The sequence below is a fragment of the Anopheles gambiae genome, chromosome 3 (genome assembly GCF_943734735.2).
Source record: "Anopheles gambiae chromosome 3, idAnoGambNW_F1_1, whole genome shotgun sequence".
NCBI classification, from domain to species: domain Eukaryota; kingdom Metazoa; phylum Arthropoda; class Insecta; order Diptera; family Culicidae; genus Anopheles; species Anopheles gambiae.
Window position 1 is genome coordinate 4,143,191 of NC_064602.1, and position 20,026 is coordinate 4,163,216.

At 48.7% G+C, this 20,026-nt stretch overlaps 6 protein-coding genes across 17 annotated transcripts; 2 read left to right on the top strand and 4 right to left on the bottom strand.

Annotated features, from left to right (window-relative positions):
- The first annotated feature begins 1,773 nt into the window (after positions 1-1,773).
- LOC4578380 (uncharacterized) lies at positions 1,774-4,482 on the top strand. Its single transcript, XM_001237934.2, has 3 exons — positions 1,774-2,788; positions 2,933-3,971; positions 4,047-4,482. The coding sequence occupies exons 1-2, from the start codon at positions 2,011-2,013 to the stop codon at positions 3,241-3,243; spliced, it is 1,089 nt and encodes a 362-aa protein (XP_001237935.2). The 5' UTR covers positions 1,774-2,010; the 3' UTR covers positions 3,244-3,971; positions 4,047-4,482.
- LOC1277938 (uncharacterized) lies at positions 4,246-5,242 on the bottom strand. The gene is made up of 4 exons (XM_317453.4): positions 5,087-5,242; positions 4,968-5,013; positions 4,506-4,893; positions 4,246-4,431 (listed from the first exon to the last, which is right to left on the bottom strand). The coding sequence occupies exons 1-4, from the start codon at positions 5,142-5,144 to the stop codon at positions 4,306-4,308; spliced, it is 618 nt and encodes a 205-aa protein (XP_317453.3). The 5' UTR covers positions 5,145-5,242; the 3' UTR covers positions 4,246-4,305.
- A 908-nt stretch (positions 5,243-6,150) lies between these two features.
- On the bottom strand, positions 6,151-9,579 carry LOC1277937 (uncharacterized). The gene is made up of 4 exons (XM_061662806.1): positions 9,010-9,579; positions 8,596-8,635; positions 6,477-8,331; positions 6,151-6,410 (listed from the first exon to the last, which is right to left on the bottom strand). The coding sequence occupies exons 1-4, from the start codon at positions 9,062-9,064 to the stop codon at positions 6,255-6,257; spliced, it is 2,106 nt and encodes a 701-aa protein (XP_061518790.1). The 5' UTR covers positions 9,065-9,579; the 3' UTR covers positions 6,151-6,254.
- Positions 9,580-9,832: 253 nt separating this feature from the next.
- LOC5668217 (ATP-dependent RNA helicase glh-2) lies at positions 9,833-15,093 on the bottom strand. 12 transcript variants are annotated; one of them, XM_061662821.1, is made up of 8 exons: positions 14,953-15,053; positions 12,744-12,802; positions 12,641-12,679; positions 12,418-12,577; positions 11,679-11,777; positions 10,792-11,074; positions 10,658-10,727; positions 9,833-10,421 (listed from the first exon to the last, which is right to left on the bottom strand). In XM_061662821.1, exons 2-8 carry the CDS (start codon positions 12,787-12,789, stop codon positions 10,303-10,305), a joined length of 816 nt encoding a protein of 271 aa, XP_061518805.1. In that variant the 5' UTR covers positions 12,790-12,802; positions 14,953-15,053; the 3' UTR covers positions 9,833-10,302. The 12 variants fall into 12 exon arrangements, with proteins under 12 accessions (XP_061518805.1, XP_061518804.1, XP_061518807.1 ...); XM_061662820.1 differs by having other exon boundaries at positions 14,827-14,989; XM_061662823.1 differs by lacking the exon at positions 14,953-15,053 and adding an exon at positions 13,755-14,316.
- A 1,051-nt stretch (positions 15,094-16,144) lies between these two features.
- Positions 16,145-17,110, bottom strand: LOC133394090 (uncharacterized). The gene is made up of 3 exons (XM_061662830.1): positions 16,875-17,110; positions 16,619-16,777; positions 16,145-16,502 (listed from the first exon to the last, which is right to left on the bottom strand). The coding sequence occupies exons 1-3, from the start codon at positions 16,967-16,969 to the stop codon at positions 16,322-16,324; spliced, it is 435 nt and encodes a 144-aa protein (XP_061518814.1). The 5' UTR covers positions 16,970-17,110; the 3' UTR covers positions 16,145-16,321.
- Positions 17,111-17,424: 314 nt separating this feature from the next.
- LOC1277933 (lamin Dm0) lies at positions 17,425-19,978 on the top strand. The gene has a single exon (XM_317447.5). It carries the CDS (start codon positions 18,041-18,043, stop codon positions 19,766-19,768), a length of 1,728 nt encoding a protein of 575 aa, XP_317447.5. The 5' UTR covers positions 17,425-18,040; the 3' UTR covers positions 19,769-19,978.
- The last annotated feature ends 48 nt before the right edge of the window (positions 19,979-20,026 follow it).

Consider the following 20,026-nt stretch of genomic DNA (forward strand, 5'->3'; position numbering starts at 1 on the left):
TGATGCCGGCAAAGACAGTAAGAATCGGACAATGTGCCGAGCGCGGTCGTAATGACTTCGCAATCGGGCGTGCTGTTATGATGGATGGGAACAGATCTTTCGCGTCGATCTGCGGCGCACACACGAAACACGGGGGTTTTGAGACGATCCGTGTCTGAGCATTTACTACGATTGGCCGATTCCGGCCTGTGGGGGGATGAGGTTTGTAATCGTGCACCGGATGTGAGTATAAAGTTAATATTAATGACCAAAGAATTAGGTGGCGTGGGGTAATTCAACTCGTTTTCAAGCCTCTCGTTCGCTCAAGGTCGAGCAAGACGGGCTGTTATGGGAAATGGGATGAAAAGGTTGAGATGAAATGAAACCCACTATTTAGCCCGAGTAAAACCGCTTTTGAATATGATTTGGAAATACAACAAAATGGAAATTTAACTGTGACAAGACGAAAAAGGTGGCGAAAGCTTGAGAACGTGGTCATCATCACTGCCCGCATGGTCAGCTCAACTAATTCCTTTTAGCTAGCGCAAATTATCTTTAAATCTTCTAACAATTTTACTACACCCTCTCACGGGCTCTCAGAGGCCTGAGAAACTCGGCATCATTTCGAGGCATCGTTTGCCCGAGGAAAACCACCCGCGACCGATGCGGCACTTTGGCGGCGATAGCGATTGTGGTGCTAACGTTGGCTAACGATGCTACTGCGCACCGCGGTTACGCGAAACAATGACAATTGACCATAAATTCAGCTCACCCCTGACCTTGGCCATCGACCATACGGCGACCGAGCCGTTGTGACGCGTCCGATGCCAGCCACGTCAATGCCGAAGTGTTAGACCTAGACGCTTACAAAGCAATTGAATGTCACTCGACCGTTCTAAGTCGCGACTCGTGCACCAGCACCACCACCACCTCAACCCGAAATGGTGATTTATTCTCACGTGCTGATGTTTCGCGAGCGAGAATTTCACGCAATTTCCTCCTCAAAAGCTACAGGGTACAGTAACGTGTTCCCCCTCCCTTCGAAGCAAGGGTCATCGTGTGGTTGACATCGTAGAATTCGATTGATTTTATCTTTCCACCACAAAACGATCTCGCGTACCAGCAGAACCGTTCAAGCAAATCGAAATACGCTACGGCCCGTTTCTTATGCAAAACTGCGCCCGAGCACAATTTACGATGTGTTGAGGTGGAAAATTCGTGCACGGTCTAGAAGCTTTTCTCGTAGGCCAAACGTTTGCCCTGGAAGGTAGGGTTGATAGTGATGATTGTGAGGCGAGATGAGCTGAGAAAGTGACGGCCACTTAGCGTGATTTATGGAAGCAATTTATGGCCATGATGAGATCGCCCGTAAGGTACGAAGGTATAAGCACTGATTTTGTGATTTTGTTTGCATAGTGATAATGTAGATAGATAACTGCTCTTTGCTCAGATGCTATCTTTTGTAAGGTCTCAATGAAAGTGAAACGATCGAAGTGATTAATTCATCTTATATGATGATCATCATGAACTAGAGAGTTTTGAAGATTAAATTAGACAGCATCATAGCAAAGATTTGGGAGATTTTGTGTAAGAATTACATTTATGATCATATCCCAACACTTTTTGAAGCCATGTTAACCTGTCATCACACACTTTCCAGGGTTAAAAATAGCCTCAACCTTTTGAATTCTTCTACCGATTCTTCCCAAACTCAAAAGTCCATCTCGAAGTTCATCTTCTCCCTTCCCTTTTGTGTTTGAGCGCGCGCGCGTCTCTCTTCCCAGGCAGCAACGTTTCAATTCATCCCTCCAACATCATTCATCACGCAAAAAAAAACGTTAGCACCCACCCGTCGTGGTCAGCGAACCTGTGACCTGCGGACGTTCTTTGCACGCGAAACACAAGCCCAGTAGTTGCGACTCGTCTCGCAGTCGAGGTTCGTCGCTTACGGCGCGTAGATATCATTAGTTAAGTGACTGCTCCGCGAAACCCATTCAGTGTACGAGGGACAGGTGTTAGCCCAAGAGTGTGATGATATCGGGAATGATTGCCCACAGTAAGATGAGATACGTTTGGTACTGTTTCGCGCTACTTGCGCTTGTGTTGTGTGGCACCTGCCGTGCTGTTACTCCTTCGGGAAAGGTAGACTTTTCCGAGGCGGATGATCTGAACGACGAAACCAACGGTGGTTTTGTGAGTGTGTACAAAAACTTCCCCAAGATTCAGGTGACTGTAGACACGCAGAAGCTGAAGCGTGTGCCGCAGCCGGAAACGAAAAGTGATGAGTCGAGCTCGGGCAGCTCCGGCAGCTCCGGTTCGGAGTCGGTCGAACGACCCTCCGTTGGAGTGCGAACGGATATAACGATTGAAATTTCGGAAGAGTCCGCAAACGATACGCGCATCAGTGGTGATCGTGATGGGAAAAAGGATCGTAATGGGCAGAGTGGCACGGGTGGTGGTGATGCTGCCGGAAGTGGCAAAAAGGATCGCAACGGAACGGGCAAAGGAACGCACGATGAGGACGATGACAATGCGAGCATCCCAGTGTTTAAGGGAATGGCGGGAGTGTCCACCAAAAAGCCGAAACCTACGCCAACCCGTGGGTCGGTTCCACATTCCGACAGCAGACCGATCGTAACGTACAATCAGCGACCGACGGTGAGCAGCTTTTACGGCCCGGGCAGTGACGATCGCAACCGTATCAGTGGAGAGTACGATGGCTGGAATGCGCACTACCCGTCGCACACGGTGACGGCCGTTTGGACCACCGAGCGACCGTACCTTCGCCGGGTGGACTACGACTATCCAGGTAGGCCGGTGATCGTACGTCACGTTAGCGTACGCTGTAGTGACATACAAACACACAACAAACACAGTATCTTCCAGCTGTCAAACGAATGATAACGATCAAACCATTCCTCACGAAACGTGCATCTCTTTCTCTCCGGTACAGGGCAACATCGATCGCCACCGTACTACAAGGGTTACGTGCCCTACAATGTGGGCCACCGTCCCTCGCAGTCGGCGGAGCAACATCCCCATCATCATCACGCCGGCGACTGGAAACCGTGCTACTGTAGCATCTACCAGCCGTGGGGTGCACGTGCGCCATCCAATCCCGTCCTGCCCGGCACGGGAACGTTGCACCCGACCGCTCACCCGCCACCGCGAAACGGCGTCGACAACAAAGTAGACATCCCGGCCGTTCATTCGCCACCGCCGGCACCGTCGCACCAGCAACACTATCGATCGATCCACTCGTAGCGGAATGCATTTCGGGTTTTTGGTGGGAGAAGCCCATCGATCACCACCCATCACCATACCCCCTCCTTCCGTCCTGTCCTAAACTCACCCCACTAGTCTATAAGAAAGCAGCAGCAGCAGTGCATTTCCCGTTTCCAAAGCACGAGCTGGGAAAAGCAACCTCAAACAACTTGTTGTATTTTTTTGTAAATGATCAATAAAAGTTGACACACTTTTTTCTACCATTAGATTTCGTTTGGAGCATTTTTCCCTCGTCGCTTCTATTCCCTCTGTGTTTGAATAGGGATCGTCACAAACCAGCTCGGGTTGATCTTCCCGCTGATCGTTCCCGCATTATGTCACCTGTGCATCCTCCCCGCTTTAGCCTGCTGAATGCAGCACAGTTGGGTGAGACAACCCGGTTGCCTTCACATCACCAACACAACTGTGTGGACTGTGGGAAGGGTTTTCTAAGCTACGGTAGACACGCTGACACACACATAGACGGCGACCTGATGCCGTAGCCGTTTGGCCCGACCTCCAATAAATTGATAAGACATCAGAGCGAGGTTCGAACGACGCAGATGCAAATCATTCCGCGCTCGATCACATCACGGGAAGCAGCGAGTTGGTTAGGGCTTAAATTTGAGTGTTTGATTTTTTTGTAAAAATGCAAACAAAGTCGTGTTTGACAATTGTGTTGATTGGTGCAGTATTTGTGCTCGCTTTAGCTACTCCGTCAAGTGCAGGTAGTGTGTAAATAGTGTGAAAAAGCTATGGCATTCTTGATGGCTAACGATCGTTCTTCCTTCTTCAACATGCAGCACCCGCCTCAACCGATATGGATCAAATGGAGGAAATGGAAGTGCTTGGACTGGTTGGATGTAATCATGCCGTCACCGTAACTGCGCTACCACTTCCCGGATTCACTCCAACCTTTGACCAACGGCAGCGATCGGAAGAATCGAGCGAAAGTGGCAGTGCTTCGAAGGAAAGTCCAAGTGTGCAGGAGATGCGAAATGATCATCGATGAATAAAGTGTGTGGTTTATTGTTAAAAAAAAAACTAGATCTTACAACCCCCCTAAACCATAATAAGCCGTCTCGTTAGATTGTTTTGCACTGGGGGACCCCCACCTACGACGGAACCGACGTATTCCACCGAATCTGTTAGACGAAGTTCCGGAGGAATGAACCCGCTTCGTGCGTACTATGGTGAAGAAATAAACCAATGTTAAATGTTTAAGATAAGACTGTAAAAGGAGTGTCAACTAGAACCGTTACCATGTAAACATTAGGTAGTTCTAGCTCGTTCGTATCGGCCACGGTGAACACAAGACGATCGTTGTTTGAAGGGTTTCTTGCCGTCGATGTTGTTGATGGAGCTTTTGTGGTGGGCACGATCGGAACGTAAGTAGGAAGATCTATAATAATGGGATCACTCAAAGGTTGCTCCGTTGTAGTAGTGCTACTTGGTGGCTGCTCCGTAGTTTGCCACCACCAGATACTCGGCGTCTCGGAAACAGGATCATGCTGCGGTAAATCACTGACGGGAGTTTCCTCCGTCGTAGACCAAGGAGGAATCCAAAGCATTTTGGAAACCTTCTCGTTGATACCGTTCAGAAACTCACGCTTCTTCTCGTACACGGTTTGTTTCAGCGTGGACACTTTGCTTCAAATGGAAAGGAAGCTCAATGAGTTAGTAATTCCGAACGATTTTGTAACTTTTGAGTTTCACAAGCTCACCCAAGCAAACTGCTTCCATCCTGTTTTCCCCAGTCGAGCAGTGGAGCTGTAACGGAGAGCGAACAAAATACGCTGTATTACACACACTTCTACAATAACCACGGTAAATGGTGACTTACAGCCTGTACTACACCCAAGGTATAACATCACAACCACAGCGATCAATGATCGTCTCATTATCAACACAATTCTTGGGAGCGAAAATCAATCCGAACTGTTTTGCGTTCAATCTATGACTGATCTTCATTTAGCAGTGCGATTCTCGATGCCGGTGACCCAGTTATCAGGGTGGTAAGCGAAACGTAAACACTCCAACCATAGGCGTACAACACTCGTATGCATTTTTACTGACGAGTCAAGGTTTTAACGAAGTACTGCTTATCAGCTACCGTTAACATTGGGGCTGCTGGTTGAACAAACTCCGACAGCAGTTACTCGTGTAGAGGCTGCATAAGTTCAGGATCATGGGTGACTAGATCAAGGATGACGGAAGTGCATTGACGTTAGGGTCGTTTTCGTGTTAAACCAGTCAAAAATAACATGAAATTGGTACATTTTTTTTAAATAATGTGCGCGGGGATACATTGACCAGATGATGGCAAAGGGATCTGTTTTACTAATAAAGATCGTTGATCAAAGATTTTACGATGATCCCCGGTCAAACATCTCTCCACATATCTGCCTTAATGCCTGCAACTACAAAAAAATAGTTTAGGAGAGATATTTTCCAGAAAAATAATGAAAGATTATCCTACTTAGCTCACAAATTAGTATGACAGGTATAATAATAATAATCGTGTACTACTCTTCTGCCCGAATAGACCGTGCCCCCATACGTAGGACTGACTATCCTGCTACGGTAACATAAAGTCACTGAAAGCCAAGCTTACTTTACTAGTGGGTACAGTCAGGCCTTGACCGGCAGCGGTTGTTGTGCCAAAAGAAGACTCTTTTGCCCAAAGAGCGAGCATCTGGATTCCAAACGATGATTACAAACTGATTGCAGGCTAACGACGATTACATTGGATTGACTATGTAAACTTAACTTCGGATGGCATTCAAAACTAACTTAAAATAGTTTTAGTTCTGATGTCGCTCGTTCCTTGCAGACATTTCAGTTAGGCCTGAAAGACGTTATGCTTTCTCAAACAGCTCATTGATTTATAATAACACGTGAAACGTCTAAGAGATGACTTCATACTTTATTGAACGAATGTCTTACAAACTACATAAATTAACGCTTAATTACATCAACTATAACGCAAACAAACTGAGGAAGAAACCCCTTTACGTCGTGTGCAGACTGTACGTGCTGACTTTTCCATCGTCATCCAGAGTCGTGGTGGCCGCCTTATATCCTGTCGTCTTTCCATTGATGTTGTGCTTCTCGCTTTCGGCAGTGGAGAGCATATTGAACGTCTTGGGTTTGCCATCGTCGCCATACTGTGAGAAAGATAACAAAATCATTAGCAAATGTCTTTGTTTAATGAATCCGCCTTTTCTACTTACACGCTGCTCTGAGGCCCACTTTGAGCTGCTAGACCAAGACTTGGTACGCTGGTAACCACCCGGCATTGTGCCCAAACCGTCCGACTCGCCTCCAAAACGAGTTTCTGCATCGATCGTTCCACTTCCTGTCACGGCACCATTGTGTACGTTCTGAGCCTGCAGCCGGGCAAGCGCCTCCGACTCACTCATAATGTCCTGTAGGTCCGTTTCCGCACCGAAACCTCCCGCTCCACCTACGGCACCGAACCGACGTCCAAAGTCATCATTCGCGATGGGATAGTGTACGAAGCCACCTGCACTTCCGGCCTTGTATCGGCTGTTGTGCGAAGAGCTGGCAGCGGTGTTGGAATACTGCGAACCATATGTAGATCCTCCAGCCGCCGGTGCATAGTAGACAGGACCACTAGCTCCGGTGCGCTGTTCGTGTGCTGAAGATGCATACCGAGAAGCCGTCGAGGAAGCACTCACTGGAGCGGGCTGTACTACGATCGGAACGTTGAGTGAGTTTTGGGTGTGTCGCTGTTGGGACTCCGCGGCACTTTCGTACTTCGAGGATGAAACAGATCCGGTTACAGGAACAGGTGCGACGTATGCTGGTGCAGAGTGGTACGTTTGACGACGCTGACCCTCCATCGATTGGGCAGTGTTGTATCGGGTGCTGGAACCAGTGTTGGGAACGTACGATCCCGTACGAACGTACGAACTCTGTTGCTCGGTGCGGCGTTGCGAAGACGTTGACGAAGCGGCCGGAACCGTCGGTGTGAGCAGTCTCACGGGACGGTCAGTCACCAGCGTATCAACTGTATCCTCGTAATCAACCTCCTGGTGGTGTTGTACTGCTTCCTTTTCCTGATGATCGTACCCTGCCCGGACGGGATAGAGATCCGACTGGCGCTGTACAGTTTGCACCGATTCGGCACGCTGCTGCGATCGCTGTTCGTTGACACGCTCCGAGTGCACTGGTTGGGCGATGTTCAAGTTCACCACACGTCCGGAAGCGTCATAGGACGTTGTGGATGCTGCTTCCTCAGTGCGTGATCGTGACGGTGCATAGTACTGCACGGAAGAGGCGATCGGCTTCGAGTACAGCACGTACGTGTTCGATGTGGACGGATACTGACGGTACTGGGTGTGATCTTGCTGGGCAACGTAGCGCCTGGAATAGTCATTGTTTGCTGCCGGATAGGTGACCGGCTGTACAACCTGCTGCTCGTTCGAAGCAGCGGCGAAACTTGATCGTGTGTTGTAGCTATTGCTAGCACCTGCCACGGGAAGAGGAGTGTACACAACACTGTTAACTACTGGGCGGCTTACAACCGACCGTTCACTGCTCGACCGTTCGTAACTGCTTTGAGCGGCATGTGTTTGAGGTGCGGCCACTGGGTACACCACCGGCTGCACGATACTCGAACGGGTCAATCCATGATCGGCACTATAGAGAGCGCCCGAAACGGGCTGAGCTACACCTGCGCTACTGTGAACTTTCTGCTGTCTTGAGGAGGACGAGCTAGAATAGCTGGAGCGTGTGCCTGCCGTGGACGCAACGGCTGGGTAGACCACCGGAACGGCTACGTTCTGTACCGACGACTCCGACACACGCGACGAACTGGCCGAATATTTCTGCGAAGAGCCAACTGCACCGGCTGCACCAGTGGAGGTAAAGCCCACAATACCCTGTCCGATCGTTTCGGCATCACTACCAGCATCGGCGGCGTAGCTGTTGTAGCACAGAGTATCACACGGTCCAGTAGAGCTTCCGCTGCCCGCCACTAATGCCGCGGCCTGATGTTGTTGCAAACGCTCTGCTGCAGCTTTTCGTGCCGCATTCACAGACGACTCGTGCTGGGAGTAGTGTCTAGGAGTAGAATAATGAGAAGGTTACGAGTAACGAAGCAATGGTTCAATTTCAGCTATAAATTGATCTTCTTGTTGATCGTGAAGCTACTCGGCGCACATTCTACTTACATTCCAGTTACAGCCGCACTTTAAAGGGGAAAAGAAGAACCAGACACAACCAAAGCAAAGCATGCAGGAACGAAACGGAATTGAACAGAGAAATGTTAAACCAGAGTCAAACAACGAGTGATCGGAGATACAATTACGCATGTTCTACACTTACTTGTTGTGCACTGAGATATCCTCACTCCAGGAAGCGATCCCTGTAGAAGATGTTAAGAAAATACAACCATTATTAGCAACCTTTGTCTAGCCTCACTTATGTACAAGAAGTTCTTCTTAGTACTCTACTCCATCACTTCACTGTTTCTAGAACCTGCCAGGCCAAGCCAGGAGATAGGCGGTGTCTGACACGCACGATGGCGATAAGACTAAAAATATGTTATGACGATCATGCTGCTTGCTTCACGTTTAATCTTTAATCATTTCAAAGGCAACAAAATAAAAGACTGCTGACGACACCAATGCACGAGCACATGATGCAAAGACATATTGCAACTATTGAAGATCAAGTATTGTACTATCCACGATCACTGTTGTTTCATCACTTTTACCAAGGATTTTTTTATGTTTTTACCTGCATTACTGTATCCCAGTAAGAGGGCTCCCAACACAACGCAAACCTTCCACATTATGCTTCAATGTGCAACCGTTTTAATTCTCGAAACAGAAACTTCCACTTATGATACTCTTTCCTCAATACTGTTAAGTACAAAGCAACTAGACGATTCCAAGCTCCCAGCCAGTGGCGAGCCTGCTGTTTGTTTGTTGAAGTAGACTTAATCCAATCCGTGCACCACTCCAGTTGAGCAGCTCGATGTGTACTGAAAGCTTTATAGCACCGTGGCATGATGTTATAGTACATCGCCGGACCCTATTCCGAGGTCCGATCGGTACGTTCTAGTTGCTTCGCATGGCTCTTCGGCAGCTCCCGGATGACCTCAACCATATCGATTGACACGCGTTATCAGGGATCCTCGCTCGGACATTCCACTAAACGGAGAGAGAGAGACAGCGAAAGAATGTGTGTGCGTGTTTGAGTGTCGCTGGCGATCATGTGCTGATACTACCGTACTTCGCAGTATTCCAGCGCAATCCAGTCCGGCTAGCCAAACGGCCAAGCGCGTCGTAGCCTTCTAATTGTTTGCTAGTGACGGAATTCCAGGAAGCAACGATTCACTTACCCTGCGCTTATCAGCCTACGGTCAGACGGAAGTTGCTCCTTGCAGGAGGCACTCGCACATGTCCGATGTCAGTAAACGCTAACTCGGTCTAGGTCAAACCATTGCCATTAATACATTTGCAGGGCTGGCAGATGAATGGAACAACACCCCGATCGATCGGGCCATGGTGAAGATCATTGTTCGGGTAAAAGAAAACAAAGCCTTACAGCGGTGTACTTCAGCTTATTGATAACTCTTCTGCTTTATTGTCGATCACCAGGTGTGGACAGGTGTGGACAGTCTTACATATTGGATAAAATTATCGAAATGCTTAGTAAAGTTGTAAAATTTTTAGCACATAAGTACGTTTCGCTCGCTAAAAATACATTCACACACACACACTCCTACACAAGTTTAGTGTCCGGTGGACTATCGCCTCGCTACCACCTCACATGTCCGCACAGCACACAGTAGTAGTAGTAGTAGTCGCATCCGCATTCGGTCCGCTCAATCCTGAGAAGGTGTACACTGACACATTGCTTGTTTCGGTTTAATGTTAAGCTCCACCGGAGCAAAGCTGACTGCACTCTCAGAGGGTAGGTCGTGAGATTGTCTCTACTCTAAGTCGTTGTTCCGTTGTTCTGCTATTCCGGGGTCAGGCATTTCGTCCGTTGTCGCATGCTGATGATGGTCATTGAAGACGCAGTTTAAGAGTGGACGCGATGGGTCGTCACCTTGCCATTATCGTTCACCGTCGTCACTGCTTCGCGGTGCGTCTGGCCGTTAATGTTGGAGGAGGACGAGAAGCTGGACACACCGACGAATCCTGATGGAAGAGGGGAAATAGAAAATGCCGAAGATCAGTGTTTGTTGACTTACAATCAATGCCAGACAGTTTGGGGTTTCCCAACGATTGGGAGTTTCGATGGTCACGTTATCTGTTTTCGGAGAAAAAATGCGCAACATTTTTCGCTACGTAAACATCGAACACAGGCTTCGAGTTATGTTTTTTCCTTGATAATCTTCTAGCCATGATTTTTTTTTTCGTAAGCTGTAACATACCTGGTTTGCCGCTCTGGAAGCTGGTCGCCTGTTCCGAACCACCGAAACGGGTGTCTACATTCGGTACGGCCTGTGAAATGCAAAAAAAGCGTAAGTAAAGCTTGCTCCAGGCTAAACCAATCAACAAAACTTACCGGATTGCCGGGATACACTGCAGCCGTCTGGTGGAATCCACCCGGTCCGAACGAAGCAGAAGAGCTGGCACCGTTGAAGTTACCGGCGGGGAAGCGATTTTGAATATAGTTCGGAGCGCTGGCAAAGTTAGCTCCATACACCGGGAACCCACCAAAGCCGGTACCGGCTCCAGCGCCTGCGAAACCAGCACCTCCGAAACCAGCACCACCGAACCCTCCATTAAAGGCGGCCTGCTGCTGCTGGAACAGAGCTTGCTGCAGAGCAAACTGCTGCTGATACAAGCTACAGAATGGGGAGGAATGACAGTAGAAAAGAAGATTAGTTTTAATGCTGCCAATTTTCAATCCGCTAATTGCCAACAAAGATCACACATGTTCTACAAAACATTTAAAAGACGAATCAGAGGAAACTTAATGTGTTTGTTTTGGAGTTTGGAGGATGTGTTGGTTAGCCATAGACGTTTGATCACAAGGGAGGTGGTAGTTACGATGGTTTCTTTAATTGGAACATTAGTCGAGAGAGATCGTAACATACGATCGAGTAGTGTAGTATGGATCGCGACATGCCATCTGGATGAAAAAAAGAAACAACAGTTCCCACGAACTGATCGAGATACACCGAGAAGTCATAAAACTTCCACCCATCGACTGATCGCGTACGTCCGGCTGGATGGATGGGAATGAAGATCCTACTCAATATCTCACGTCAACGTCCCGGCTAGATCGTGCCAATTCTCAGCCCTATCGATCAGGCATCAGGTAAGGTGAACTCAAGGTGAACAGGGTTGCCAAAAATGATGAATTTGATGCATGCACATGCTTCGCGATCGGTCGCAGAGAGGGAGAGGGAGAGATGTCCAGACGGGAGATTTGTTTTTGCCATTTACTTGTGCTGTTGATACGTTGGTTTGCGCCATGCGGGATCCAGGAGTGATGATGACGCTGATGCCGTCGCTCCCGGCTCAGAATAGGATTGCGTCATCGAGCTTCGAGAGCATCGCGATCGCAAGATCGTCGTACCGGGAAGCGAAAGATGATGTGTTCGAGTCATTACGAGCACCGTTTGGGGGGGGGCGAGTTCAGTGTCGCCCAAAAGGGGGAGGGAGCAGAAATAACAAAAAGCAAAGTGTAATGAAGAGGTTCAACAAAAACAAGCAATGCTCATTTCGATCGCGTACTGTTTAGTGCAGCGATCTGATCAAGCAAAGCGGATGCTGAAAGCTGCAATCATTGGTAGCATATAATATCATCAGCTCATATTACTTCAAGAATAAATTCTCGAAAAATACGCCTACACTAACTTTTGACTGAATGTAGTCATCAGTACTGAAGTACTATTTCCTGTGCGACAGATTTCAACGTTGTGCTGCTATCTACCATCTTTAAATAGCTACTTAAACTCTTCAACAAGGTGCATGTTTCGGGAAAGAAGGTGCAATAGTAAAAAGAAAGAAAGATAGTGTGTGTTTTAAGACCCATCACCCATCAACAACATCTATAGATGCCTTACGGAGACCATCACCTACAAACTGATTACTACAAAAAAAGCAAACAACGTAATAAAGCTTCTTCCACCGCATGAGCCTACGAAGGGCCATGCCGTGGTACTGGAACATTTGGTATTACTTTGCAAAGTTCGCCTGGATGCCCTGGAAGAAGTTGTTGAAGTCTACGGTCGGGCCGGGGAAGCCGGCGAACCCGGGCGCAAAGCTACCGGTGCCAGTTCCTACCGCCACGCCGGCACCGTTCGGTCCGGAGAAGTGCGTCGTGTAGCCGCCGTTGTAACCTGTGTTACCATGGGGGAACTTGTCAGCATAGTCGACACCAGCGGGGACCTGATTATAAAGACCTGTTGCTTTGCCATCCCGGTAGGTAGAGGCGGAGTATCCTGGATTGAGAATAAGCGGTGGTGTCAGTTCTGGATTGGGAGAGGCTTTCTTCAGTGATCTTACCTGCAGCAGCACCGGCTACGAGCGTACACAGCACAAGAAACTTCATTTTGTTAAATTACCTACGAAGATGGAACAGAAAAGCGCGTAAAAAATCGACTATATAATCGTTTGACCATTAGTTTTATATTCTTCTGCAAATTGTGTCCTATCCTTTGACATTTCAGTTGACGCAGATGGAATACAGATCCGGTTAGCCCTGCCCCATACTGTGATCACAGTGTGTGCCATAAAAAAAACAAACTTCTCATATCGTACGCAGCAACGTCCGAAAACTACTTTCACCCCAAAAAAAGACCCGAAATTGTACAGGTTTTTAGAGGGGATTCCCCAAATTTGGCAAGAACCTACACATATCCTCACTTGCCTACGCCCAATAAGCCTTCTTTATGGTGTGAAAAACCTGCACACCAACCTGCTCTGTCCATCGTTGCCGGCTGGATTCATCTCGGCTCGGGTTGCACTTTAGCGGATTATTTTGCGGCCGCGTTATTTTAGGCGTAATGCGTATGATATCACTCACGTCGCGTCACTCGCGATCAACAGCTGAGCAGAAACTGAAACGGCGCAGTAAAAACAACAGCTCGCTGCTCTGTCCAAGTCTTCAGACACACTTCAGCACGGCGAGTGGTCGTACGAGAGGAGGAAGAATTAGTCATCCGTTGTAAATAACAAACTCACGAAAAGGAAGTTAAGCCGCCAGAAACTGCCGATCAAACAAAAAAATAGAATAGCGAGTGATTGGCGACTTGAGTCAACGAAGCAGCTTGAACAGATAAGAACACCAAATGTTAGATGGTTGTGTGTGTGGCAAAATCAACCCCAAACAGTGGTAGCTTTAATCCCGCAATTTATTAGATTTGTTAACCACCAAACGGAACACAAACACCGTTCATGGTCAATGCCGAAACTGCTTTGCCGGCTTAACAATCTGGGCTTGGTTTCTCTGTTGATCAACGGATCATACGATCGCAGGGTGGGAACAATCCTTCGTTTATTCACTTATTAGCATACCATTGAGATTCATGTCCACGGTTTAGTAAGTGCAAAGTCGAAACTTCCTATTTAAGTAGGCAAACAAGCCCCTATTGTTCTACAGCGCACACTAAATCATCGTCACGTTCGTCGCTTGCTCACTCGGCAGTTACTTAAAACTATCACCACGGCGATGTATTTTAACGTTTCCCCTTTTCTCTTTACGCACACAACTGAGCAAACGAGGGGCTCTGACTCCAAAGAACCCATCAACCGATTCAAATTTCATCAGTAAACACTCCGGGTTGAGAAGACACGGTAAAAAGCATCACCCGGCCGTTGTATCCCTTGGGATGGGTGGTGCTCGCGCAAACCTGTTCCTACACATCGCTGTACTTCCCCATCGGCATAGAGAGAGACTCGCAGGGGTACCGAAAAGAAGGGAAAAAAGCCAAACCGGTTCAACAACGTCGGAAAGAAGATCGCACCGGTCCGGTAGTAGTTTTATCTGAGGCGTGCCATCGTTGGATTTGAGGTCGTGTTTGACGTACGACTGTGATACTGGATCATGCCGGATGCAGGCCAGGCCAACAAACACACACACACTCACACGCACGCGCCACACACACACTGTGATTCGGTTTCACGGTCAAGACCAGCTTCAGATTGAGTGACCGTGCGACCGGCATTAGAGGCACATTAATTTACACCAACGAACCACAGGCCACAAGGTTTTAACACACAGTCTCTCTCTCTGTCTCGCTGATCTGATCACGCCTTGCCCCACCAAACACTGTGCCCGAAAAGCTTGCCGTGAACATGATTGATAAGGCTACTCGTTGAGAGGTCTTGCTGTGTAATGTTTGGGGTAAGATCGCTTCTTTGCTGCACAAAAACACTCAAAATAAATGCTATTTCTGTCTTTTATTGTGCACATTCGTGATCTCGTGTGCAGTGCAAGATGCATCTTCCTGTTGCTTCAGAGGTTAACAGAGGTCGCGATTGCAAAACGGCTCCCTCCCCGTATGAAACGCCGTTCTAACGCGCCCCTTCAACGTGGTGCGATAATCCCTTGTGCTGCTTCCCTATCACGACGCCCATCCCCACTTACACTGAACTGCACTGAACTGATTTGGCAGCAAATCGAATCGAAAATTACGCGATTTTTGGCGTGTTTAATAAACACATACACACACCGAGAGAGAGGAAAGACTCGATCCTAGCAGATGATACGCACCACGATCCGGTCGAACGTCAGGCACGAGAATGAGGTGTAACCTCGAGCGGTGAGGTTGCTTTATACAAAAGCACGATCGCGAAGCGCGAAGAGCCGCGAACCCCGGCGAACAGTGCGTGTGATCGTGCGGGCGAGGGCTGAGTCGTAGAAGAAGAAAACAACACAACAGCCCAAGTAGATAAACAGCACGCTAAACAATAACAATACGAAAAAGGGTAAAAAAACGGAGGGCCCCAGAACCGGTTCCCGGTGGATGGGTGGCGGTGGTGGTGTTGGGGGGTGCTTGAAGTGATCTGCATAATTTGATCGCTCAAATCTGCACCAATGCGCTGGTGACACGTTTTTTTAGTTTGATAAGATTTTTGCAAAAAAAAGCAAAAATGTCCAAAATGGGAAATGGATTTCCCAACTTTTTTCGCAAATCAGGATACGAAGAAATTTCGCACGAAACTGGACAACTTTTCTTAACGCAAATTAGCGAAAGCTGGTGCTGCTCTCTCTCTCTGGAGAGAGTTTGAAATAACTTTTAATTCTAATGATCGTTCGATTTTTCCCGTTAAATCTAGTAGACCACCGTTGGCATTGAAGAGCTTCTTAGCTCTTGTCGTTGCCATGGAGTCGTAGTACGCATGTAAAGGGCGAAGGACACAAGCCGGGGTTTGAAAACAACAACAACAAAGCTAGCCCTACACAGTCGCGTCGTGTCAGTCATTCACCTCCGGAGAAGGGTCTGTTGGGTGGGGAGGTTTAGTCTGGCGACGATCGTGACATTGAGATTGTTTTATTCGCCGGCTTTAGAAGACAACACACACTCGATAAGAGCGTTCATGAATTGGCTCTTATTGTACAAAAAGCAACTTAAAGCATTATTTATTCCTTTAGTGTGTGCGCCCGTCGCTCCCGGATGTGAAGACGATTCTCTGCAGAAGCTTTGCTTTCACGTTTCTCCGATGCGAGGACCACCGGACACCGGTTCTGGCCATAAGGGATTTCCCCAAAAACGGATTTCAAAGGTACACAATGGCTATTTCTGTGCATAAACAGAACCGGAAAGTGAAAAATTACAACCCGGGTTTAATTAATTGTATTTTAGCTTCAGCATGTGAACGTTCTGGCCATGGGGAAGGGATGGATGGGATACACAACCGTCTCATAAAGTCTTCAGGTTTATGATTGAATTGTTTGAGCTGAATGACGATCAACGATCAAGTATCAAGTATGTTTTATTTTCCCAAAAAGAAGGGTTTTATTTTCTTTTTATATTCAACGTAATTTCATCTTGTTCTGCTCTCTCTCTCTCTCTCTCTCTCTCTCTCTCTCTCTCTCTCTCTCTCTCTCTCTCTCTCTCTCTCTCTGTAATTCTCCAAATTTAACCAAGCCTTTTGAAAAATTTGCTCCACCGTTTGCTCAACTGTGGCGCCTTGGCGAATCCAGTTTTGCGCCTCGTACTTGAAGCACTCTCGGCCGTCACGGACCCATGGTGCGACGAGCCGGCAGAAGCGCCCGAACCAGCATCCGTATTTCCGTTGGTCGAAACCGAACCACTATGGCTAAAAAAAACAAGAAAATCACACACAAGTACATTAACAAGAGGTTTTTATATCACCATTAAGACATTGGACATTAGAAACACAATAGCTTCTTTATCTAATAATGGGTTTCTCACCTTATAGCGATCGGTCGATTGTGCACTGAGGTGGCGATGGACGTGGAGTGCGAAACGGACACTCCTGGGAGCGCTCCCGGTGGACCCTGTATGCCCGGTATGAGGGTGGGTATGATCGTGCCAAGAATTGGCAGAACGGCCGGCAGCACCAGTGACGCTCTACGATCAAGAACGGAAGCACACAAACCGAACCAAAAAAAGATACACTATAAAGCTCAGAACATTTTGATGTGCGGTTCCCACAGTTACTGCTTACCCCGGAAACGTTTTCGGTTCCTCCCGGCTGCCTGCCACACGCGCGGTTACTCCCAGCAGCAACACAACACCGCTAATTAATCTTCCGAAACGCATATTTTTGCTACAGCGGCCGAGCGGACAGCAGAGATTGTATTTTTCCGAGAAGATTCACCACCGAAGCTTGTAATGAAATCAACGATCTGCAACCAAACGCAACCGTTGTTCAGCAACTGAATGAAGAGTGATCGTCCATTACGTTCAGCGGATTCATAAAAGTTTCAACCATAAACCCCGTCAGTGTGCCGTCGGTGGCCACGTCCGTTGGAGTACTCAAGGTTAATTGGGGCGGGCGTCACCAAACGGGAAACTGATCACCGCTTACATCTGTAAAAGGATTCCCTTTATGATTGTGCAATGGGGCTGGCGAGTGAAGAAGTGGCGTAGATCGGCGTTTGATTGTGATTGTGCACGGCTTGTTGCAACTGATGCAATTACCCTGCGATGGAGGGTAAGGGGAATATGTGTTAGATAGTGAGGGATAGATCCACTCAATGGCACTGTATTGTTTGGGGGACTGAGCTGATTAATAAATCTAATTAATGTTACTAGCTTCCCATTCCAGCGTATAACAGCTCTGAACTGAATAGTGGTCAGTCAGTGGTCGATCTTACGGATAACCTAAAATATCACAAAAATCATACGATCACTTATTTTACTATTTTAAGTAATTTTTTAGGAGAAACACAAACATCTATTAGTCTAAAATTAATTTAAATAACAATTTGCATGCATTAGAACTAACACACTATTCAGCAGATGTTTATAACCACTGATCTTCGAAAGATCGTTTGCCTAACCGCCATTGAACTTTGGTTCTATCGATGAAACAAAAGCTCCAATCTCGTACTTCATTACAGATGCTGCAGAAGTGTGTGAAACATCATATCAGTAGCGAACTTTTCAACAGTTAAAACAGTTAAAAAACTCACAAATGTGACGATCGAGTTTAGTGTTTTCCTTTTTAATCAGTTTTAGTAACAAAAACAAACTCCTGAATTCAGACAAACAAAAGTAATTCGCATCAAAATACAAGTGATCGTGCGTTAGCGGACGCGTACTTTCTCGTTGAGGTTAATCCCGCTGGGACGCTTCCATTTTTCCACACCACCAAACTGCGCCCCAAAAATGTCACAGAAAATGAAGAAACCGGCCGCCAAGCCATCCTCCACTACCGCGACCGCCAATACCAACACGGCCCATACGCCCAGCGGTGCCCAGTCCGTGTCGTCGTCCGCCTCGACCGTTTCGAGCGCCTCGGAATCGTCGGAAACGGCCCTCAGCCCGTCGCGCCGTAGCCGACTGCACGAAAAGAACAGCCTGATGAACCTGAACGATCGGCTGGCCTGTTACATCGAGCGGGTGCGCTACCTGGAGCAGGAGAACTCACGCCTCTCGCTCGAGCTGACCACCTTCCAGGAGACGGCCGCCCGGGAAGTGTCCGGGCTGAAGTCGATCTACGAGCACGAGCTGGCGGACGCACGCAAGCTGCTCGACGAGACGGCCCGCGACAAGGCAAAGGTCGAGATCGACGCGAAGCGCTACTGGGAGGAGAACGAGCAGCTGCGCACGAAGCTGAACCGCCGGACGAAGGAGCTGAGCGAGCTGGAGAAGGAGGCACGGGCGAACGAGTCGCGGTGCATCGAGCTGACCGCGAACTACAACACGCTCAGCTCGGAGCGCAAGAAGCTGCAGGACGAGCTGAGGGAAGCGGACAAGGAGTCGGACAAGCTGCGCCGCACGTTCGAGAAGATGCGCAAGGACTACGAGCACGAGACGCTGGTGCGCGTGGACCTGGAGAACAACATACAGAGCCTGCGGGAGGAGCTCACGTTCAAGGAGCAGGTGCACAGCCAGGAGCTGAGCGAGAGCAAGCTGCGACGGCAGAGCGAGATCAGCGAGATCGACGGCTTCCTGATGGAGCAGTACGAGACGAAGCTGCAGCAGACGCTGCAGGAGCTGCGCGATCAGTACGAGCAGCAGCTGCGGTTGAATCGGGAGGAGATATCGGACCTGTTCGAGGGACGCATCCGGGCGCTGGAGGAGCGGCTGGTGCTGGAGCGCACCCGGTACGACGAGGAGAAGGCCAAGCTCGAGCAGCAGCTGGACGGGATGCGGAACGAGATGGCGGTGCAGCTGAAGGACTACCAGGATCTGATGGACATAAAGATTTCGCTCGACATGGAGATAGCGGCGTACGATAAGCTGCTGTCGTCGGAGGAAACGCGCCTCAACATTACGCCGAACGTGACGAGCACGAGCACGGGCGGTGGTTCCGCATTCACGTCCAGCTCGCGACTGTTTCGAACGCCGTCGTTGAAGCGCAAGCGCAACAATCTGGACGAATCGATCGACTACTCGGTGGTGACGTCGGCCAAGGGGGACATCGAGGTGACGGAGTGTGATCCCGAGGGACGGTTCGTGCGCATCGCTAACAAGTCCAAGCAGGAGTACGCGCTGGCCGGCTGGCAGTTGATCCGGCGGCCAGTGGATGGGGCCGAGGTTAGCTATCGCTTCCCAAAGTCGGCCAAAATCGAGGGCAACGGGATGGTGACGGTTTGGGCCACGGTGGCAAACAGGAAGCCGGACCCACCGACGGATTTGGTGATGAAGGGTGCCCTCTGGACGGTGACCGATGCCATGTCGACGGTGCTGGTGAACGAGGAGGGTGAAGAGATGGCGCTGGTCGAGCGGCACCGAATGATGAAGCCGCCCAAGGACAAATACTTCCACCACGAGGAGAGTGGCGGCCGGCTAGGGGTGTACGGAGCGTCCGGGCTGTCAAAATCACCCTCCAACGGGTCGGAGGCTGGGCGTGTTGGGAACAAAAACGATGAACAGTGTAGCGTCATGTGAATGAGGGTGGACGATGTTGGGCGCAGTAGAACGAGTAAGCGGTTTGGTTCCTTTTTGCATTCAGTGTTAAAGACCGTAGTCAGTCGTTGTGTCATTTTGTACGTAAAAATGTAAACTCCAAACGACACGAGAAGTACACGAGGAGAAGAAGCTTTAGTTTCAACGTTATATAGTCAATTGTATCGATCAATAAATGCATGCTAAAGATCAGTCTTGTTTGTCTTTTAGCCTAAAATGAAGATCCTTTTCGAATGCTTT